This window comes from Colias croceus, chromosome 15 (assembly GCF_905220415.1).
Source record: "Colias croceus chromosome 15, ilColCroc2.1".
Lineage (NCBI taxonomy): Eukaryota > Metazoa > Arthropoda > Insecta > Lepidoptera > Pieridae > Colias > Colias croceus.
Genome location: NC_059551.1, coordinates 8849576 through 8869182, shown reverse-complemented (window position 1 = coordinate 8869182; position 19607 = coordinate 8849576). Strand labels below are relative to the sequence as shown.

The 19607-nt window shown below is 37.1% G+C and overlaps 1 protein-coding gene across 3 annotated transcripts in view; it reads right to left on the bottom strand.

Moving 5' to 3' along the window:
* LOC123697796 (NPC intracellular cholesterol transporter 1) overlaps positions 1–19607 on the bottom strand; it is a 78189-nt gene that overhangs the window by 21569 nt on the left and 37013 nt on the right. For 2 of the 3 annotated variants that reach the window (XM_045644347.1, XM_045644348.1), the window contains exons 3-9: positions 13312–13531; positions 12512–12591; positions 7499–7711; positions 5957–6149; positions 4122–4184; positions 2277–2468; positions 1571–1852 (exon numbers count right to left, since the gene is read on the bottom strand). In XM_045644347.1, the coding sequence (XP_045500303.1) occupies positions 1571–1852; positions 2277–2468; positions 4122–4184; positions 5957–6149; positions 7499–7711; positions 12512–12591; positions 13312–13531 (1243 nt within the window). The remainder of the gene's footprint in view (positions 1–1570; positions 1853–2276; positions 2469–4121; positions 4185–5956; positions 6150–7498; positions 7712–12511; positions 12592–13311; positions 13532–19607) is intronic. The other variant, XM_045644349.1, reaches the window with a different exon arrangement.

Below are 19607 nucleotides of genomic sequence, written 5' to 3'. Positions count from 1 at the left end.
AGAGAGCGACAGACAGAAAACCACACGCACGCATCACGGCTTATAGATAGGGAGGCGAGGTAGCTAAATGGCGTAATTCAACGGCGTCGTCGAGACTTATCAAAATCGAAAGAGAAAATAATTTCAAAAAGAAAAGCTTCTATGGTAAAAACCATTTTAGCGGTGGGTTTGGCGTGTACGGATTTTCAAAAATGTAAAAAAAAACAGTTACTTGGGCATTCTCGAGCGCGTCAGATATTCATACTACGTATGCCCCAAGTCCCTCTGATAACAACGGTATACTAATCTGCCGGTTTGCGTGGTGGGGCTAGGCATATAAATTCGTCAAAAATGCACAAAAAAAAAATTTACTCGAGCGCGTCAGATTTTCGGAAGGGGTGTTAAGTAGGCCCCAAGGAAGCTCCCCTTAAAAAAACTGACGATTACGACATGACGATAAGTTATGATGAATTTTTGAAAATGCAGAAAAAAAGAGTCCTTTTGAAATACTCGAGCGCGTCAGATTTTCATAGGGGAGGTTTATCTCGGTATCCTGAAAGCATATTTTCTTAATCTGACAAAAATGTTGGTGGGTTCTCTTAATCTGACCGAAAAAGGTTTGTGGGTTTCTTTTTTTTAATCATCGTTATTTCATATCAATTTTTCTTAACTCCCTCAGTTTTCGAGATATACACAAAAAACCGGGAGTTTGAGTTTTTACGACGCTTCAAGTAAAAAAAGTTTTAACTTTGGACAAAAATGAAAAGAGACCTTTTTTTGTAAAATAAAATTACCTTTTTTGTTTATTTAAACTTTTTTTTTTGTAAAAAGTAAAGTTTGCGACTTATATGCTGCAACGCGTTTTTCGGAAGATGAAATGGCTCCTCCAGACTTCCGGTCATGCGGAAACCGGCAGATTTTGTATTTTTAATAAGTTTTAGATTATATTCTTCAAAATAAAAATAAAAACAATCACGCTCGAGAATGCCGGATTAACGTTTTTTTTTTACAAGTTCGCGACCCTATAACTCGGCGGCGTCAAGGACTTATGGTCAGATTAGTTAAATTTAGTCTTAAAACACTAAAATCAACCCCCAATATCTTAATCTGACGCGCTCGAGTATTTCAGACTATCGATTTTTTTTTACTAATCTGATCGTCTATCCTAGGCGCGCGTCACTACATATAGAGCTAAATAGTTAACAAGGTTGTTCTATTAGGTCTAAGGTATCTCTCATATCTTAAACTGCCACGCTCGAGTATTACAGAAAATTCCCCTCTTCGCCTCCCTATCTATTACAACTCTAGCAAAACGTGTCGTGACAACTTTTCGTAAGAATTTTTTCCGTCTAGCCCCCTTTCACAACGCGCGATAAGGAACTTCGTTCCAAAAAAAACATCAAAAGGTGGGATTTTCCTGAATTCAATATCCTACTATACTAATTAGTAGGATTTTCCGTCAATTTATCTAAATATTGATTTGAATATTCTACTAAAGATAGTAAATTTGACTACATTCGTGAAGGCCAACAGCACAATGGAAAGTAATCCAAAAGAAAGAACGAAACGTAAACCAAACCATTTCACTCACCCATAATTCTATTCTGCAGATCCAGTACATCCAACAAGAAGGTCGAATTGAACACAGACCCAAAGGTCATCACTGTACCATCAGTTGCCGTGTACTCAATCTTCGGGAGGCCCTTAGCCGTGATGATCAACATCTCCGTTCTATAGAAGGGCTCAAAGTGAGAGTCGAAGAACTCTCTCTCTTGCCGAGATCTGGAGTTGGGAGCCGCCCACAGTTCTACGGGGTTCGTCGTCACTTGCATGTATTTGATGCCGTGCCCTAGAGCCACTATGAAGCAGAGACCTGTGGAGTATTAATAAAATATTAAATTGTTTATACAGTAATGTTCTATTCTGTTAAGAAGAGGCAGAACAAATACAAATGATTTATTTGATTGTTTTTATTGACAGTTGTGCAAAAATAGTAATAGTTTTGGGTCGGACCGAATTATTTTGAACTACTACAAATTACAATTTTTCCTTTCTAACATATTTGAAATGTTGATTTTCACGCTCTTTACCAGCTAGTTAAATACAATAATCAAACTCTCTCTTCTTCTCTATTCTTTCTCTAATCTTTCTGTCAGCGACCATACAGAATTACAATTTCAAGTTTCTAATCGTAAAAATGAAATCAATCTGTTACCGAGTCACTTTTAATTGACGGCCAAAAAAGGAGGTTTTACGTTAGTCTGTATTGTTTTAAATTCAAGTATTAAGTCACTTACCCAGAAACAGTACGAGCCACGGCCTCGACGCCATGATAGTTCCCCACCACTGGAAGAAGTCTTCCAACTTGGTCTCAGTCTTAGCTCCCAGCTTCTCAAAGAAACTCGCATCCGACGCTCCTTCAGCGCGGTCGAGAGGCCACGCAGCGCCACCGGCAGTGGACATTTCGGCGTTCGTTTCTGATGCTACGCCTGTTTTTGGTGTTATACCATTAGTGCTGATTTACACAGGGTCAGTAACTGACTACAAATTCGAGGAAAATCAGTGCTGACCCGAAAAAAAACCCTGTGTAAACAGATTTGAAGTCAGTACAGAGGCTTGAAGTCTATGTAAACAAAAAGTCAGTAGCGGCTCCGAATTTCGGCGCCGCGACTGACTTGTCTACTGACCCTGTGTAAATCAGCACTTATATTAATTCATATTTGAATTCAAATTAAAACATTCAAGTTTGATTTCAAACACAAATTCTACATTTTCAAATTCGATTTAAATTCATATCCGAATGAATCAAATGATAACTTAAATGTAAGTTAAAAAAACTCGAAATTTCGAATACAAATTAAATTATTTCAAGTTTAAATTTAAATTCATTCAAATTCTAAAATCACTCATTGAACAAAATGCACATTGAAGGTATGCAAAAATACTTTTAACACACATTTACATTTTACAAATACATACATTTCAACTACCTCTGTCTAACAAGTGCTTGATGTATTTATTTAATTTTAATTATTTATTATAATTTATAATGATTGAATCTTTAATCTACTTTCTACTCTATAGGACAAAAAATACGTCTTTTGTAATATTACACATAAGCTCTTTTTCTACTTAAGAGCAGTATTTACAATATATTTCAACTAGCTAGTTATAATTAGAAGTAAAATCTATAATAATTATTATATATTAAAAATATCAAGTAACCGAAAAACATACACATAAATACATTTAAACATATAAGTACAATACATATGACACACACATGCAAAATAATGTTCATGCAGTTAGCCTTCATGCAAATAAACAACACCACAAGACATCATGAAATTATAAAATTCACGCACACAGATCAATAAAATAACTATCTCTACAAAAAAAGTATTTGATATTGTAATTAAAAAGGTCAGACTTATTGCACTAACTTATAATTAATAATAACTTAAGGACGAAAAAAAGAAAATTCTAGCTTCCATACATCAGACCATGATTAAAACACTAGTTTTTACAACCCACGATTTTATACATTTAAATGACTGATCATTAAAAATCATTTGTCTGTACCAAATTATTGCTTTTTGCATATTCCAAACAATCCATATTAATATTATAAATGCGAAACTAACTCTGTCTGTCTGTCTGTTACTCAATCACGCCTAAACTACTGAACCAATTTGCATGAATTTTGGTATGGAGATATTTTGATACCCAAGAAAGGACATAGGATAGGTTTTATCCCGGAAATCCTACGGGAACGGGTTTTTCTTTGAAAGCGCGGGCGAAGCCGCGGGCGGAAAGCTAGTTGTTCATATACATACTCAAACTTTTATAAATCAATTTAAATAAGCTTGTGGGAACAATTGCACAGACTACAAAATGAGGAACGATACTTAAAAACAACATCCAAAACGAATTGCCAAAAATGGCGCTCAATCGATGCAGAACTTTTCGAGATTTTTTCGTACGAAAACCTTACCAACATACATAAGGTACCACTCTGTTAATATATATTTAACTCCTTTCAAAAGATCATTAAACAACAAGAAATTTTTCACACAAAAAAAAATTCCTCATCTAAACACGTGCCAAGCGAAAACACACCTTACCCCAGTATAAATACGTACTAGATCTGTGCGTGTGTAGCGGGCTCGTCTCCGGTCCGTCGAGGTCCACCGACCGCCACGACTCTGCCCCGCCCAACCAGACCCGAGTTAGTGACCCGTTATATTGCGTATAGTCATCCGTGGAATTCGATAACATTTTTTTAAGATGAGGGTAGTTTCCGTTTATAACCAAAGTGGGTAGTTTTGTAAAAAAAATTACGAGACTCGGGAAAAGTAAATGTTTTAAATGTTACATTAAACTGAAATCAAATATAGTAATTTAGAGAAGAAATTTGGTATTTGGTAGTGAGAGAGTGATGGAATAGCAATATACGCGACTCTTGCACAAATTTGCTTTCCCCTGTGTCTCTTTAAGACAAATAGAAGACGATTGTTGCCTTCTATTCATGAAGATAATAAATATTTAAAAATTAAAGACTTTTTAACGTATTTTAAACGCGATTTATTCATTATATTATTTTCCCGACGTTTCGAACACTTTACAGCGAGCGTGGTCACAGTCTTCCCTTTAATTTCTAAATGTATAATCTAATTTCTAAATCTATAATACTCGCGTAAAATCAAACACGAGAAAATAATAAATATTTGCAAAATGATTCCACGGATGACTCGCCATTAAAAATTAAAATTAAAATTGTATAAACTTAGAATAAAGCTATTAATATGCAATTTAGTGTAAAATAAATTGATTATGTTTAATCTAAAATTAACATTCTTACTAAATGATTTGCAATATTAATAGCTAAAATAGACAACAGATAAGGTTCCAATTTAGATATATTTTTTAATTTTAATGAGTCAGTCAATTAGCATATCTGTTATCTGATAATACATAATTAAAACATCCTACATATTTTGTTTTGTTTTATAGATAATCTTATAAAAATCGATGAAATGAAATGAAATAATTTATTTGCAGGAATTGCGATTACGATTTTATTTTCTTCAGTATTTATCACAAATAATTGATAACTGGTACCTATAGCGTAATCTCTTTTACTATCCCAATTCCTAATTTAATAAGGAAATTGAAAAAGTCAACAAAAACTACAAAATATTTAATTTATTTCAGAAAAAACGGAAAAATCAGAGACTTAAGCTCAAAGTTAGGATGTTTTAATTAAACATATAGTGCAGAATAACCCCTTACTGACACGTATCATGCGCTTGATTAGTATCTGCATTCCAATAATATTATTAATTAATAAATAAGCATTTATAAATGTATACTAAATAATATTAAACATATAGCAGTGTCAATAACGTGTGATTCTACTAAAATTGTAATGTGTTATAGCCTTCACCTCTACTTTTAAATTGTGTGTTTCATATATTGTGTCTGTCTAATAGTCATATTTAGTCACCATAACCTTTATTTAATTCTATTTGCTTCTATAAATTATAAAATAAGTTTTTCTAGTAAATTCATAACAACAGTGTTTCTTAAAGTTCTTCTCCCAAACAAATTATTATTCAAATTATTATCAAACCAAGGCTCGAATTATAGTTTGCGAACTGATGGCTATGTTGAATATTCCAGTTAAATAAATATGGTATATCACGTCATCGTCAGTCAAATACTGTAATCAAAAGATTTCTGAAATATAGTGAGATCCTTCAAAGAGCCTTCAATAGGCTTCATAATATATCTGCACAACATTTTATAACAATATCTATCACAGTTATTATCAACAAAACTTAGCTAAACCTACCAACACACTGTGCTGTATCTTTAAGTCTCATAAACCTACCAACACACTGCCGTATAAGACACATGTTTATCTTTTCAACAATACATTTTTACTATAATTATTTTACTAACGATTCCAACTCACCAACAACATTTTCCTGCTGGTTACAACAGTACACTCCGCCGAGGAACAGCGAAGTGAATATAACGAAGACGATCGCCATACACACCGCGTACCCGTCCGCGCCCGCTATGGAGAAGGGGCGGGGCGGGGCGGGGCCGGGCGGCGGCGCCGGGCACGCGCTCGTGCAGTCCAGGCACGAGCAGCCGGGCTGGCCCTAACGATCGTACAACTTATTAAGAGACTGACAAGACCCAATTTAATGCCGGGTACAGACTGGTGAAACGTAACATGCAATGTAACATTCTGCCTTTCATTGCATGTTCGCTGCAAGCGTGGACGCATAGCGCGCTCTTAACGCGCATTCACTACGAACCTCCCGCGTTCGTGTTCCTTGCTCGTAGCATGCGAGTGTAATGCACAATTCGCGCGCGCAAGACGTCCAAACTATGAGAAATTGTTACAAAGTGTGTTACCTTTCATGATACATTGCAGCAATGTGTACGGTGAATTATTTCATTGCATGTTACATTGCATGTAACGTTTCACCAGTCTGCATAACAGTGATTGCGCTCTCGTTTACTCCCATACAATTGGACAGTGAGCGCAAACGAGAGCGCAATATCACTGTTACTGGGCGGGGCCAGGTCGTAGAAGAAAATAATAAGAAAATATGTGATTTAAGGAAAAGTGTGGGTCATATGCGAAATATGACTCGTTAGAGGTTCAGCCCCCCTAGCCAAGTGGCTTTCTGTTAGCGTAGCGTTCAATAGAATAGACTACGAATGTATGAGATTGACGTAAGCTGTAGATACGTTTGTCTACAGCTTACGTCAATCTCATAGGGGGGCAGGTATGAATATGTTGACTACGTGTTTTAAATTGCAGATCCGTACGTCAAAAAAATAAACACATAGAATCGTTTAATGATGATTTTAAGACCAATCTTTGCAATTATTTTCTATAGAGCCGATTTCGTCCAATTATGTATCGAGTCCGTTCACGGTCTTCTAAATATGATGAACATTAACATTTTTTTTTTTGATGGGCTAGAATCGCTTAGCTAAACATCTTTTCTTAAAAAACTGCTCAAATAACTTCAATTTTAACAAAATTGGGTCATGTCAGCCCCTTAATCCTACTAATATTATAAATGATGATGAGGATGGACGGACGTCTGTTACTCTTTCACGCAAATACTATTGAACCGATTACAATTAAATTTGGTATGTAGACGAAGACCCAGAATAAGACACGTAGGCTACTTTTTATCCCGGAAATCCCAAAGGAACGGGAACTATGCGGGTTTTTTCTTTGAAAACGAAGTAACAAAGCGAACGAAAACGAAACTTTTGAAGCTAGTTTATATGTTACGGGCAATTTGATAAGTCCGGGCACTATCAATAATGACCGGTCTGTATTCATAATGTCCTACTCAATTAGGCTATGTGATAAAAATAGAATAATTAATCACTTTCCCCGGTCCTTATAAATAAAGCCCACCCTTTTTTGGCCAAGTAATAAAATTAGGTGAACTGAAGTGTTTTTATATACTACCATACTCACATTAATGCCCTCATTGCACGGCCGTGTGGGTGGGTTGTACGGTGTCAGACCATCGCTAGGCTCGTCCCCACTGATGTAGTTGATCTGGAAGGGCACAAAGGGTGTACTCGCGTCGCCCATTGTATCGAACCAGCGCTGCGGCGTGCAGAACTGCGACCCGTAGTTGCCGCACATGAGATCCAGCGCCAGTTGGTTCGACGATGGCACTTGCACCTGGAACATGAGGTAGAAGTTGAATAAACTGGTCCAGAAAGAAACATTGCACAGTTTTACATTAATAATAAATACAGTATTAAGTGATCCAGAAAGATACAATGCACAGTTTTACAATAATAATGAATACATTATTAGAATGAATGGTAGGGACTTCTCCTGAAACTATTGATTATTTATTTATTTTTCATTCCAGAACAGAAAAACACATATAATAACATAGTACTCTGCCAAACTGTAAAACAGTTTGTTGGCAGAGTTGATTATGCACCCGGTCATATTATGACAGCTTCTGCAAGTAATCTACCTCTTGTATGTCGAAATACCGGCTCCCGGTGTAAACAAATTTTCGCCGTGTATGTCGATATACCGGGGGCCGGTGTGGGTTCGAGTGTTTTGTTTTTTAGTATAAACAACCTCATTGTATATCACCCTTTCCTTTCTGACACATTACAAATGCTTAAAGAAGAAACAGGCCGGCTAGTGACGCCAAAACACGAGCAGCGCTAGTGAAAAAAATTTAAACACGCGTCATTCAAAACTCCGTCATCGCACGTGGTGACTACGTATTTTTGTTTTGGTGAAAACTTGTTCTAATCTTAAAGTGATTCGCTGAATATTAAAAGCAACGATGGATGGGTTATTAAATATTGATTATATATACTAATTATATAATAGTTCTGTTAATTTTCACTAAAATTTGGTCTGTAACTATCAGCATGTGCAAGGTCGAACGCGTGATGACGATTTTATTATCGTTATATTTCAGCCAGAAATGGATAAAAAGGTAAGTTGATGTTAGATATAAAACGTAAAACTACTTAGTTTTGATATATTTCATAGGGTAGCATTATATTTGTTTCAAAAACATGAAAATACGTAGTGAAATATGATACTACGTAGTATCATACCGGGAGCCGGTACGTCGACAGATTGCGTATTTTTAGGATGCTACCTAAGAATGGATATGCCACAGGAATATTTTTGTATGCATTAAAATTTTAATTGATTGCTGACTGCTACATTACCGAAATATGACCAGAATAGATGTTTTGAATGTACGATAGTAAAAAACAAACACATCTCATAAGAGCCATACCTTGAAAATATTATGTTTTACGAAAAGCCGTATCCATTTTTTTATAGCATCCAGGTACCAAAATGAAAATTTTTTTGCTACTTTTAACAACTTATATTTTGAAATATTTCCTAGAACTGTACTGTTCTGATGATTTGTTTTGATCCTTGAATCTATCTAAATCTTAGAAAATGTCTAATGCCCGGTTCCTATATTTGAAAAACGATCCGTTTTAGTTACGAATAGTAGTATAATTAACCAAGCGTAAGCGAAAATCGTTCCTATAAAAAACGTCTCGTCAAGCAACTTACCGACGGCTTCCTACTGACGGATGGGAGGGTTACTATTAACGAACGGTAAGCATATTGTATGGAGAAGACAGTTTATCGCGTTCCTATAAATATTTTTAATGTCATTATGCTGTCAAAGTTACTATTCGTATAGCATTTTGTTTACCCGTCGATTTCGGGCGGTTAAATTCTTACTATTTCATTGTTTCCGCTTCAATATCGAAATGTGGAGTTCAGATAGTGATAGAGAAGTGTTTAATATTATATCGAATTTCGGAAGAAGATAGTGGGCGTGAAAGAGTATATATTATAGAGAAGGAGTGGATTTTTTTGCGACCCTGGATTCTCACGAATTTCAATTGAGATTTCGACTTGATAAAGAATCTGTTGAACAATTACTTCTTGAAATTTATCCAGACGTACGAATAAAAGGAGCCAGGTTAGTTTAATGGAGGCATTAATATTATACCAAACACGTCTAACCTTATTACATACCTAATTTATGTTGTCATTTCAGGAATCATGGGGTATCTCCATAACATCAATTACTGTTGACGCTGAGGTTCTATGCTTTAGGCACAATATCGATATCAGTGGCAGACCTATTTCCCTTGGTCACGGCATCACGCGTGAACGGGTGGACCGATTTCGATAATTATTTTTTTATAATGTTCCTTGAAGTACGAGGATGGTTATTATGGAAAGAAAACATAAACATGTACCAAGGGCGAAGCCGGGGTGGACCACTAGTATATATATGTGTCTATGTTTGCAATGTAGAAATCAATTTTTTAAACATTGTATTGTAAATAATAAAAAATAAATAAAAGTACATAATAAAATGGAATAAAAGTTTTATTTCTTTATAACTATGTTTAATTTTACATAGTAATATGTAACTACATAATATATGCCAAAGAACTGTCCTGTGATTCTTACGCGACAACCCTCCATCGATTATCATCTTCTATATTATATTCCTTAACGCTGTAATAGGCTCTCTGAACTAAATACATTTTTTACATAAGATTTACATTTAGCACTAACAAATTCTTTTTCTACCGTGTGTCTAGATATATTGCTTAATAATATACAAAAATTAATTAGTTATTGTGTCTTCAGTATTTCAAGGGCGAAGCCGGGGCGGACCACTAGTATATTTATATGTATGTCTATGTTTGCAATTTAGAAATCAATTTTTTAAACATTGTATTGTAAATAATAAAAAATAAATAAAAGTACATAATAAAATGGAATAAAAGTTTTATTTCTTTATTACAGTTTAATTTTACATAGTAATATGTAACTACATAATATATGCCAAAGAACTGTCCTGTGATTCTTACACGACAACCCTCCATCGATTATCATCTTCTATATTATATTCCTTAACGCTGTAATAGGCTCTCTGAACTAAATACATTTTTTACATAAGATTTACATTTTGCACTACCTAACAAATTCTTTTTCTACCGTATGTCTAGATATATTGCTTAATAATATACAAAAATTAATTAGTTATTGTGTGTTCAGTATTTCAATTATTTCTTCATAATATTTGTCCATCATCCTTATTATGTTTGAATTTTTTGGCTGAAAATAAAAAGTTTTCCTGGTAGGTATTTGACCAATTTTTGCATTAAATGTGTTGGTCAACGAAGTCCAACATTCATCCTTTAATTTATTCGTAGAAGCATTAGTCTCCTTACTGGTTATAATAATTGAGCAATCTCGTCTTTACTCATAGCCTTCTTCGATTTCTGTAACAGAAATATATGTTTGACTTTAAAAGTGTCCGAAGCAAAAAGTAAGCGGCAGACGATTTTAAAGAAGAAATATAAAGGCGTACTTACCGGCGTAATATCCATTTTTAATAAAATAATATATAAACAGTGGTCGTTGTATTGTTATTCTTTAATTATAAAACTTGACAATGAATCATCAATCAACAATGAATGACAATAATTTGACAACTGACAAGCAATGCACGCGTGCGCGAGAAAAACGTTCCGTTTTTGCTTTCTGTGTAACGCATTAGGTTGTTTAGAAGGAAAATTATCACGCAGATGTCTACAAATATATAGTTCTTTAGTATTAGTTCTTTATTAATAAGAAACTTTATTCTTAAAGTTTATAATTCGGCTGTATATTTAACTTATTTTGTCCTGAATTTTGTGTTATTTTAATTTCAATTTGGCTTATAACGAAACGCACATCTGTGAGTGAAGAGGGCTCGGTATTTTTATGACCAACGGATGTCCGTCGATAGCACGTCAAGAAATAAAATTGTGGAACGGTAATAACGACTCGTAGTTAGTTCTAGAAAAACGGATAGTAGCTTTGATACTATGACGATCCGTTGAATATAGGAACCGGGCATAAAAGTTCCGTTAGTTGCAATATTTTTTCCAAAAACTATGTTTTTAAATGTACGTAATTTTTGACCCAAATTTTTGAGTTATTTTTGTTTAACTCCTACTCAAGATATATATAATATAGTGCTGCGATACTTTCGTAATACATAGTTTATAAGCTTAAGTTTCTAATAAACAAAACATCGTGTCCAAATCGGCATGCGTCATTTAAAATTAGGTTGAAATACGATACCCACTTATGATGACTCGTTAAGTGGCGGTTTTTTGTGACGATATTAAGATCGTGTGTTGTGTAAAAAATTTGTATGGTGGCACTTGAATTTTGTGTTGTATTTTAAACCTAATGTGATAAGTTGTAAATAAAATGTTTTAATTACTTCCAAATGTTGTTTTAATTCAAATTATAACCGAAACTTATCTAAATATCACACTACCCTCTGTTGAAAGTTGTGTGTTAGCTTTAATTGAGTATTTATATAGAAATGGTTGAAAGTGAATAAAGATTATTCAATTTACAATAAGATTTATAACTTGAATTAACTTGATTAGTACTAGATACGGAGAAAATCGAGTTAATGTAAAAGTCTATCTCAAAATTTCGCTGTCGGTCGACCATACCGGCTCCCGGTACGACAGATAGGGAAAATCGGGAAAATGTCCATCGACATCGGAAAGGTAGTTCCAAACACATATATCCATCCCCTATTGTATTATTTTCTCTATAAAATTCTAAATGGATGTTGAACATTATTTAAAATTGTAAAGAAAATTTCACTCTTCTTTGTATATTTTAATTTAAAGTATGTCGCTTATTAATTTACTAGCTTGCCGCCCGCGGCTTCGCCCGCTTTGTCTAAAACCTAATAAATTATATGCTAAAACCTTCCTCTTGAATCACTCTATCTATTAAAAAAAACCGCATCAAAATCCGTTGCGTAGTTTTAAAGATTTAAGCATACAAAGGGACATAGGGATATAGGGACATAGGGACAGAGAAAGCGACTTTGTTTTATACTATGTAGTGATGTACATTGAACATTTTATCAGTTCTACTTACATTTGAACATGATGTGAAAGTGTTGTTCATATACGTAGCGCCGAGATGATAGTCAATCTCGTCAATACGCTGGTGTGTTGCTGGAAACAGAAACATATTTCTCTTATTTTGATAAGAAAGAAAATTTCAATTTATCTGCTCGGCAATAGAGTGCGTTTCTGAGAAAATTCATCGCTACGAAATTATAATAAATGTTCAATTTACGGGGAAATTTATTATAGTGTCAGTTTTATCTACGTTTTCCAGGGTTATTTATCATTCTCGGAACTGCATTTTGAAACCTCACTGTTTGTAGTTTGCAGATATAAACTATGTATTATATTTTTAATGCCTTATCCATTGTTCAATTAAAAACGAGTGGATATATACACTATAGTAGATATTACTAGATATTGTATATAGTTAGAGCTATATTTAGCAATAATTATGGAAAATGAAATATGCATCGTTTATCACTTACTACTTCCACGCACGCATGCACGAAAGCACACACGCACGCATGAACGCAAGCACGCACACAGACTGTTTAAAATGTTTTTAAAACTCAGATGACAAAAAAGCATCTCTAGACTGCGTGTCTTAAACCCATGACTAACAAAAAGAAGCAATATCTGTAGAGATTCTTAAATTCAGAAAAGCGCATAAAACAATTAAATGGATTAGTCTTCACTATAGCTCCAAGTAATTGCTCAGATTAGGTACTAGTAGGTGCACGAAATCTCTGCGTCACCCAAAAAATCTTCTACAGCCTTCCGGTATCAGATAATTGTTCAGATCCAAAGCTACTACACTACACTTACCATTGAACGGGCTAGTCTTCGCCGGTTTCAGGAAATTGCTCTGATCCGGCGCGCACGTCAAACTGCATATGTGCTTTATGAAGTTGTTCATACAGGACGGGCATCTTGCTATAAGGTTTTCGGCAAGAACGATCTTGCTGTTGAGGGTCGCGAGTTGCTCGCCATCGCAGCAGGTCAGACCGCCGGCTGCGAGGTCAGGGCAGTACTTCTCTAGGATCGGCTGTGGACAGGAATTGATTGTTTTAGACATTGACGTAATGCAGACAACTTGGTTTGCATTCGCCTATTAAAAGGTGCTAAAAAAATAACCGTGCGGCTTAGTAGAAAACATTCATTGAAATTTATACCTATTACGAGGAAGGCATGATAAAAATCTACTATAGCGCGGAGAGATCTGCTTATAGTACATTTTAATTTCAACATTTTAACTATGTATAGGTTTATAAATTTATAAAGAATAGAAAAAATTCGATCACGAGGCGGGACTCGAACCCGCATCCTTTCGCGCCATTCCGGGGCGGATGCCTGACCAACTCAGCCACTCGTGACCCGCCAGAGCAATCGAATTTATTCTATTCTTTCAGTTTTATGTGTCTAAGGGACACACCGCATACATATATATAGGTTTTTTTTCATTATTACTTTAAATCTTGTTTTAAAACGAATCTACATTTTCCTCAATATAATATAAGCTGAGAATTGAGATAACCTGGTTATATTTGTTACAAAAAAAATAGTTCAAAACAAATTTCATTCACTAATCTCGATTGAAACAAAGAAAACCTCAAACACAAATGCACTCACAATTTCATCTTTCATATCTTATCTATCATATTACTTCATATCTCATTATTTATTTCATATCTGGCATTAATTTAGTACTTGTAACATTTTCCTAACACCTACGGACAAATTATACCGGTATACTGGTATATTGTGTCCACTGGTTCACTATCTATTACCATCAAAAAAAAGTAAAATCAATTTGGTTGGCTATTATAGAATAACGGTTGTGTAATGTTACGCTTCGCTGATTATTTTTATGAAAGTACGCACTGTTATCGATAGCCACAAACAAATATTTAAAGTCTTCAGTTGTTATCCTAAAAGGTAACCTTTATTTTTTTTTATTGAAATTTAACCTTTATTTCAAACCAAGAAGATTTGAATTTAAGTTGGTGCATTACTACGCATAATAGTCAATCTTTTATTTATTACCTTACTGCGACCCAGTACGCGTGAATAGTTTTCCTTACAACTCAATTACCATGTACCGTGAATCATAACAAAAAAATAGCCAGACACACAACGGGCTTTCCATTTTCCAACAAATCAGAGGAGTTTTGCCATAAACAAACCCCAATTAAAAGGAAACCTCTCCAAAATATAAACAAAGAGATAGTATATAACTACCTTATTAAATTATAGTATCACTAACTTACCGCCCGCGGCTTCGCCCGCTTTGTCTAAAACCTAATAAATTATATACTAAAACCTTCCTCTTGAATCACTCTATCTATTAAAAAAAACCGCATCAAAATCCGTTGCGTAGTTTTAAAGATTTAATCATACAAAGAGACATAGGGACAGAGAAAACGACTTTGTTTTATACTATGTAGTGATATTGATTTTTATTGAATTCAAGTGATCAGCATCAAAATCAAGGTGGTACGGACATCATGTGACAACGTTCTTCACGCTAGGAGGTTACAACTTCAAGAGGTCGTATAGTTTGTTTACTATACAGACACAGAATACATAATAGTAGCTAAAAGGCGTAAGTGTAGCTGTATAGCAAATAATCTACATACATACACAAATTGTATAACACTTTATAATAACCAAATGCCTACGAAACACCTTGATCAATTTTTATAGATTTTTTTTTTATAAATCTGAGTATAGATGTTAAACTTTTTTAATATTTTTATAACCCTGAGTGATAAGGGTGTTTAGACAGAACAGCAGCAGACGGGTCAATTTCAAATCAATACAGCCTTATAAATTTAGATTTTTATTATTGTAATAATACTCAAATGCAAGTTTATTTAAGCACGCTGGCTGTCATGGTATAGAATTTTTAATTAATTAAATGTATCTTTATAATTGTTTAATTTTTTTTTTTTTTTTTTTTTTTTTTTTTATACCACAACCGACAAAGGAGCGGGCGGTGTACTAATGAACATGATCACCGCCGCCCATGGACAATTGCAAAGTCAGGTAACTTTGCGATTGTTTTGCCGGCCTTTGAGAGACGCGTAGGCTCTTTTTTTGAAGGCATCCATATCATAGGTAGATGGAAACACCGAAGATGGCAAGCTGTTCCACAATTTAGTTGTTCGGGGCAGAAAATGCCGTGAAAAGCGCACAGTTGTTGAGAGCCACTCATCCAGGTGGTGCGGATGGTACTTGAGCTTATGTCGTGCAGTGCGATTGTGGAATTTGGCAGCCGGTATTAAGCCAAAAAGTTCCTCGGAACACTCTCCATTGTACAGGCGGTAGAATACGCACAGAGACGCAACATCCCGCCGCAGTGCCAAAGGATCGAGCCGATCGGTTAGCTCGGGTTTGCCGACGATTCGAGTGGCTCGACGTTGCAGGCGGTCAAGAGGAAGTAGTTGGTATTGGGGTGCTCCAGCCCAAAGGTGAGAACAGTATTCCATATGAGGCCGAACTTGTGCCTTATAGAGTTGCAGGCGGTGAGCTGGCGTGAAATACTGTCTCGCCCTAGCGAGCACCCCAAGTTTCTTAGAGGCCAATTTGGCCTTGTCCTCTAAATGACCCCTGAACTGCACGTCGCTCGCAATGTCGACACCGAGAATCCCGATATTTGGCGTGGCTTTGAGGAGAGTGTTTTGAAATCGAGGAGTCACCGTGAACGGCTTCTTTTTGGCGGTGAATGCGCACACTTGTGTCTTTGATGGGTTGAATTTAACAAGGTTAGTCTGACCCCAACTGGAGATTGCATCCAGGGTTTTATCAATGTTGGACACAAGTTCGTTCCGATACTGATCCACCTGCTCCTGAGAGATTCGTGCGTGCCCGGAGTATGTGGCATCGCCAGTGCTATCATCAGCATAACAATGAATATTATGTATTTGCAACATATCATTGATATGAAGAAGGAATAGCGTAGGCGACAGCACACACCCCTGCGGGACACCAGCATTCACAGGCTGCGGCTCTGAGCACGATCCGTCGACTACGACCTTAATGCTGCGTGCCTGGAGAAAACTGGAGATCCAACTGCATAGTTTCTCAGGGAGCCCGTATGAAGGCAGTTTAGAGAGAAGACCTTTGTGCCACACCCGATCAAAGGCTTTCGCTACATCTAAACTGACTGCCATAGCTTCCCCCTTACTCTCAATAGCGGAAGCCCATCTGTGCGTTAAATAGACCAAAAGATCGCCAGTCGATCGACTTCCACGGAAACCGTACTGATGGTCGCTTAACAACTGGCGATCTTCTAGGTGACGCAACAATTGGCGGTTGATTATGGTTTCCATAACCTTGGAGAGTAAGGAGGTTACCGCAATCGGCCTGTAGTTTGATGGGTCAGAGCGTGTGCCTTTTTTAGGGATCGGGTGTATCAAGGCAATCTTCCAACTGCTTGGGACAGTACTAGTGGTGTATGAGTACCGGAACAGGCGCGTTAGAACCGGAGCTAGCTCAGGAGCACATGTTTTTAACACTATTGCAGGAATGCCGTCAGGTCCATTCGACTTGTGAATGTCAAGGGAAAGTAGGGTTCTTCGCACGGCACATTGCGTGAATTTCACATCAGCCATAGTACTATTACAATGTGGTATAATAGGTGGAGTCTTTCCCTCGTCATCCAGAGTCGAATTTGACGCAAAGAGACTTGCCAAAGTTTCGGCTTTGTCTCTTGCAGTGTGGGCCAAAGTATCGTCATCCCTGCGTAGTGGAGGAAACGTCGATTTACAAAAATTGCCCTGAATAGCTTTGGCAAGGGACCAAAAAGCGCGAGTACCAGATGGGTACTGGGTCAGCTTCTTACCAACGCCTTCAATATACTTTGACTTTGCCTTTATGATACTGTTCTTGTAAGATCTGGAAGCAGCATTATATCTTTTTTTCAGTCGTCTAACGTTAGGATCCTTTACCGCTTGAGCTTCTGCCCAGGCCTGGAAGCGTTCCTGCTTCAAACGAAATGCCGTTCTGCATGAGCGCCCAAACCAGGGCTTGGACTTGCCACCAACAGGAATTACAAGGTTAGGAATATAGAGTTCCATTCCCTGCAAGACCACATCGGCGACAGAGTCTGCACAAACATTAGGATCACTAGACGCAAAGCAAATTTGCTTCCAAGGGTAGGATGCAAAAAAAAGTGCGCATCCCATCCCAATCGGCCGACCTGTAATGCCAAACACGACGGTAGCTGGGTGGTCGAGTTCGAGATTGGCGGGTGAGAGGCACTACACTCCGTACCATACAGTGGTCGGATGACCCAAGAGGAGCCTCAACGGTTACCCGATAGTGGTCAGGATGTGAGGTCAGCAGGAGATCTAACAACGAATAAGTATGTTCCTCCACATCAGGGATTCGCGTGGGTGAAGTTACAAGTTGCGTTAGGCTATAGGACAAGGCAAAGTCATGAAAGGATCGCCCCGCGTGGTCTGTGGTTCGTGATCCTAGCCATTCAACATGGTGGGCATTAAAGTCACCTAGCACTACAATTTCAGCGGAGGGAACCCTTTGTAGTAAACTATCGATCGTTCCTTGAACATGCTCAATAAGCCGGTCAGATTCGGCGTTTCCACTATGAGACCGGTAAAGACACGCGTAAATACGGGGGTGGTCATCGCAGTCAATGCGTAACCACAGTATGGATAGATCATTGCCTTCAATAGTACCAAGGCGGCGGCAACAGATGTCCTCCCTAGCGTAAACGCACACACCAGCGCGCGGTACAAATGAATGTTCCAGCACGTATCCCGGGTATTTAAGGTACGAGGTGTCAGCAGGGGAAGAGATCTGTGTCTCCGTTAAAAACAGTAAGGCCGGCTTAGCTGTTTCTAGGTGGTGATGGACAGCTTCAAGGTTTGAGTGAAGTCCCCTAACGTTGCAAAGGTCCACAGAAAGAAGCGTGGTAGGGGTTGCCGCAGAAAGCTTACTTTTTCTTTTCCTCCTAGCGGTACGACAGAGCGGAATTTTGCCCCCCCCAGAGTACGTGGGGCAGCCCGAGCAGGAGCGCTCAGGGAGGGATTCTCCAGAACCATTGGTGCTGGTACCCTCCTGGGGTAGTCCATTTTTAAATACCGCTGCCATGTTATTTGTTTGAGGGGGGTAGGGATTGGGCCTCCGGCAGTCTCACGAACTCATGCGAAACGCAAAAAAAAAGAAATGCTTCACGCTGGTGTTAGGTGAGACAGTGGTACCTCCCCGGACAAGCTACAGCCCAGTCGTGCTACACACAAATGTTATAATTGTATGTAGCTGTAGCTCTACCACTGTAGGGAAAAAACGCCAGAGCCTCGTCTGTTGATTAGCAGGGTGCACCACGAGCAGGTGAGGTTGGCTCTTGCTGAGAGATGGTAGACAGCCATTGCACCCCAAAAATTATAATTAATTAATTGATTATATTATCTTTTTTCATGGTTAAGTTCAGACAAACAAGGCCACATTAGCCATAACTATTTAAATTTCACTAAAACGTTATTTATAAGATCATCAAAGAGCCTTCCTCAGGGCCGTGTAAGGTGTTTTTACACACCAAAACATCTTATCGAACTAATAAGTAATTCTAACAAGCTTATAAGGGCATTTTAATCCATTTATAAATATGTATGTTGTTGTGTATAGCGAGTATTAACAATATGTTTGCAGGAACATATAAAACAACCTACATACCTACTCTAATATAAGTATACTAGCGGTCCGCCCCGGCTTCGCCCGTGGTACATATTAACGTTTTCTCTACATAAGAACCATCCTCGTACTTCAAGGAATATAATAAAAAAAGAATTATCGAAATCGGTTCAGCCGTTCTCGAGTTATGGAATTACAACGAAAAGTGGCATTGATTTTTATATATTAGAAGATTAAGAAGAGCTGGAACGTCAACACATTTACACATTGCACATGTTAGGCCGGGAGATACTGACACAAAATTTCGGGTCATTTGTAACAGGATGGCGGTCTAGAGGGGTCTTACTTATCCGACGAGTGTGACTTACGCCCACGCGACTAGTCCGCCGGTACCAGCGTTCTGACCATCATTTTTCTTTTTGTCATTGCGTAATAAGACCTCTGTAGAACCGCCGTTCTGTTACAAA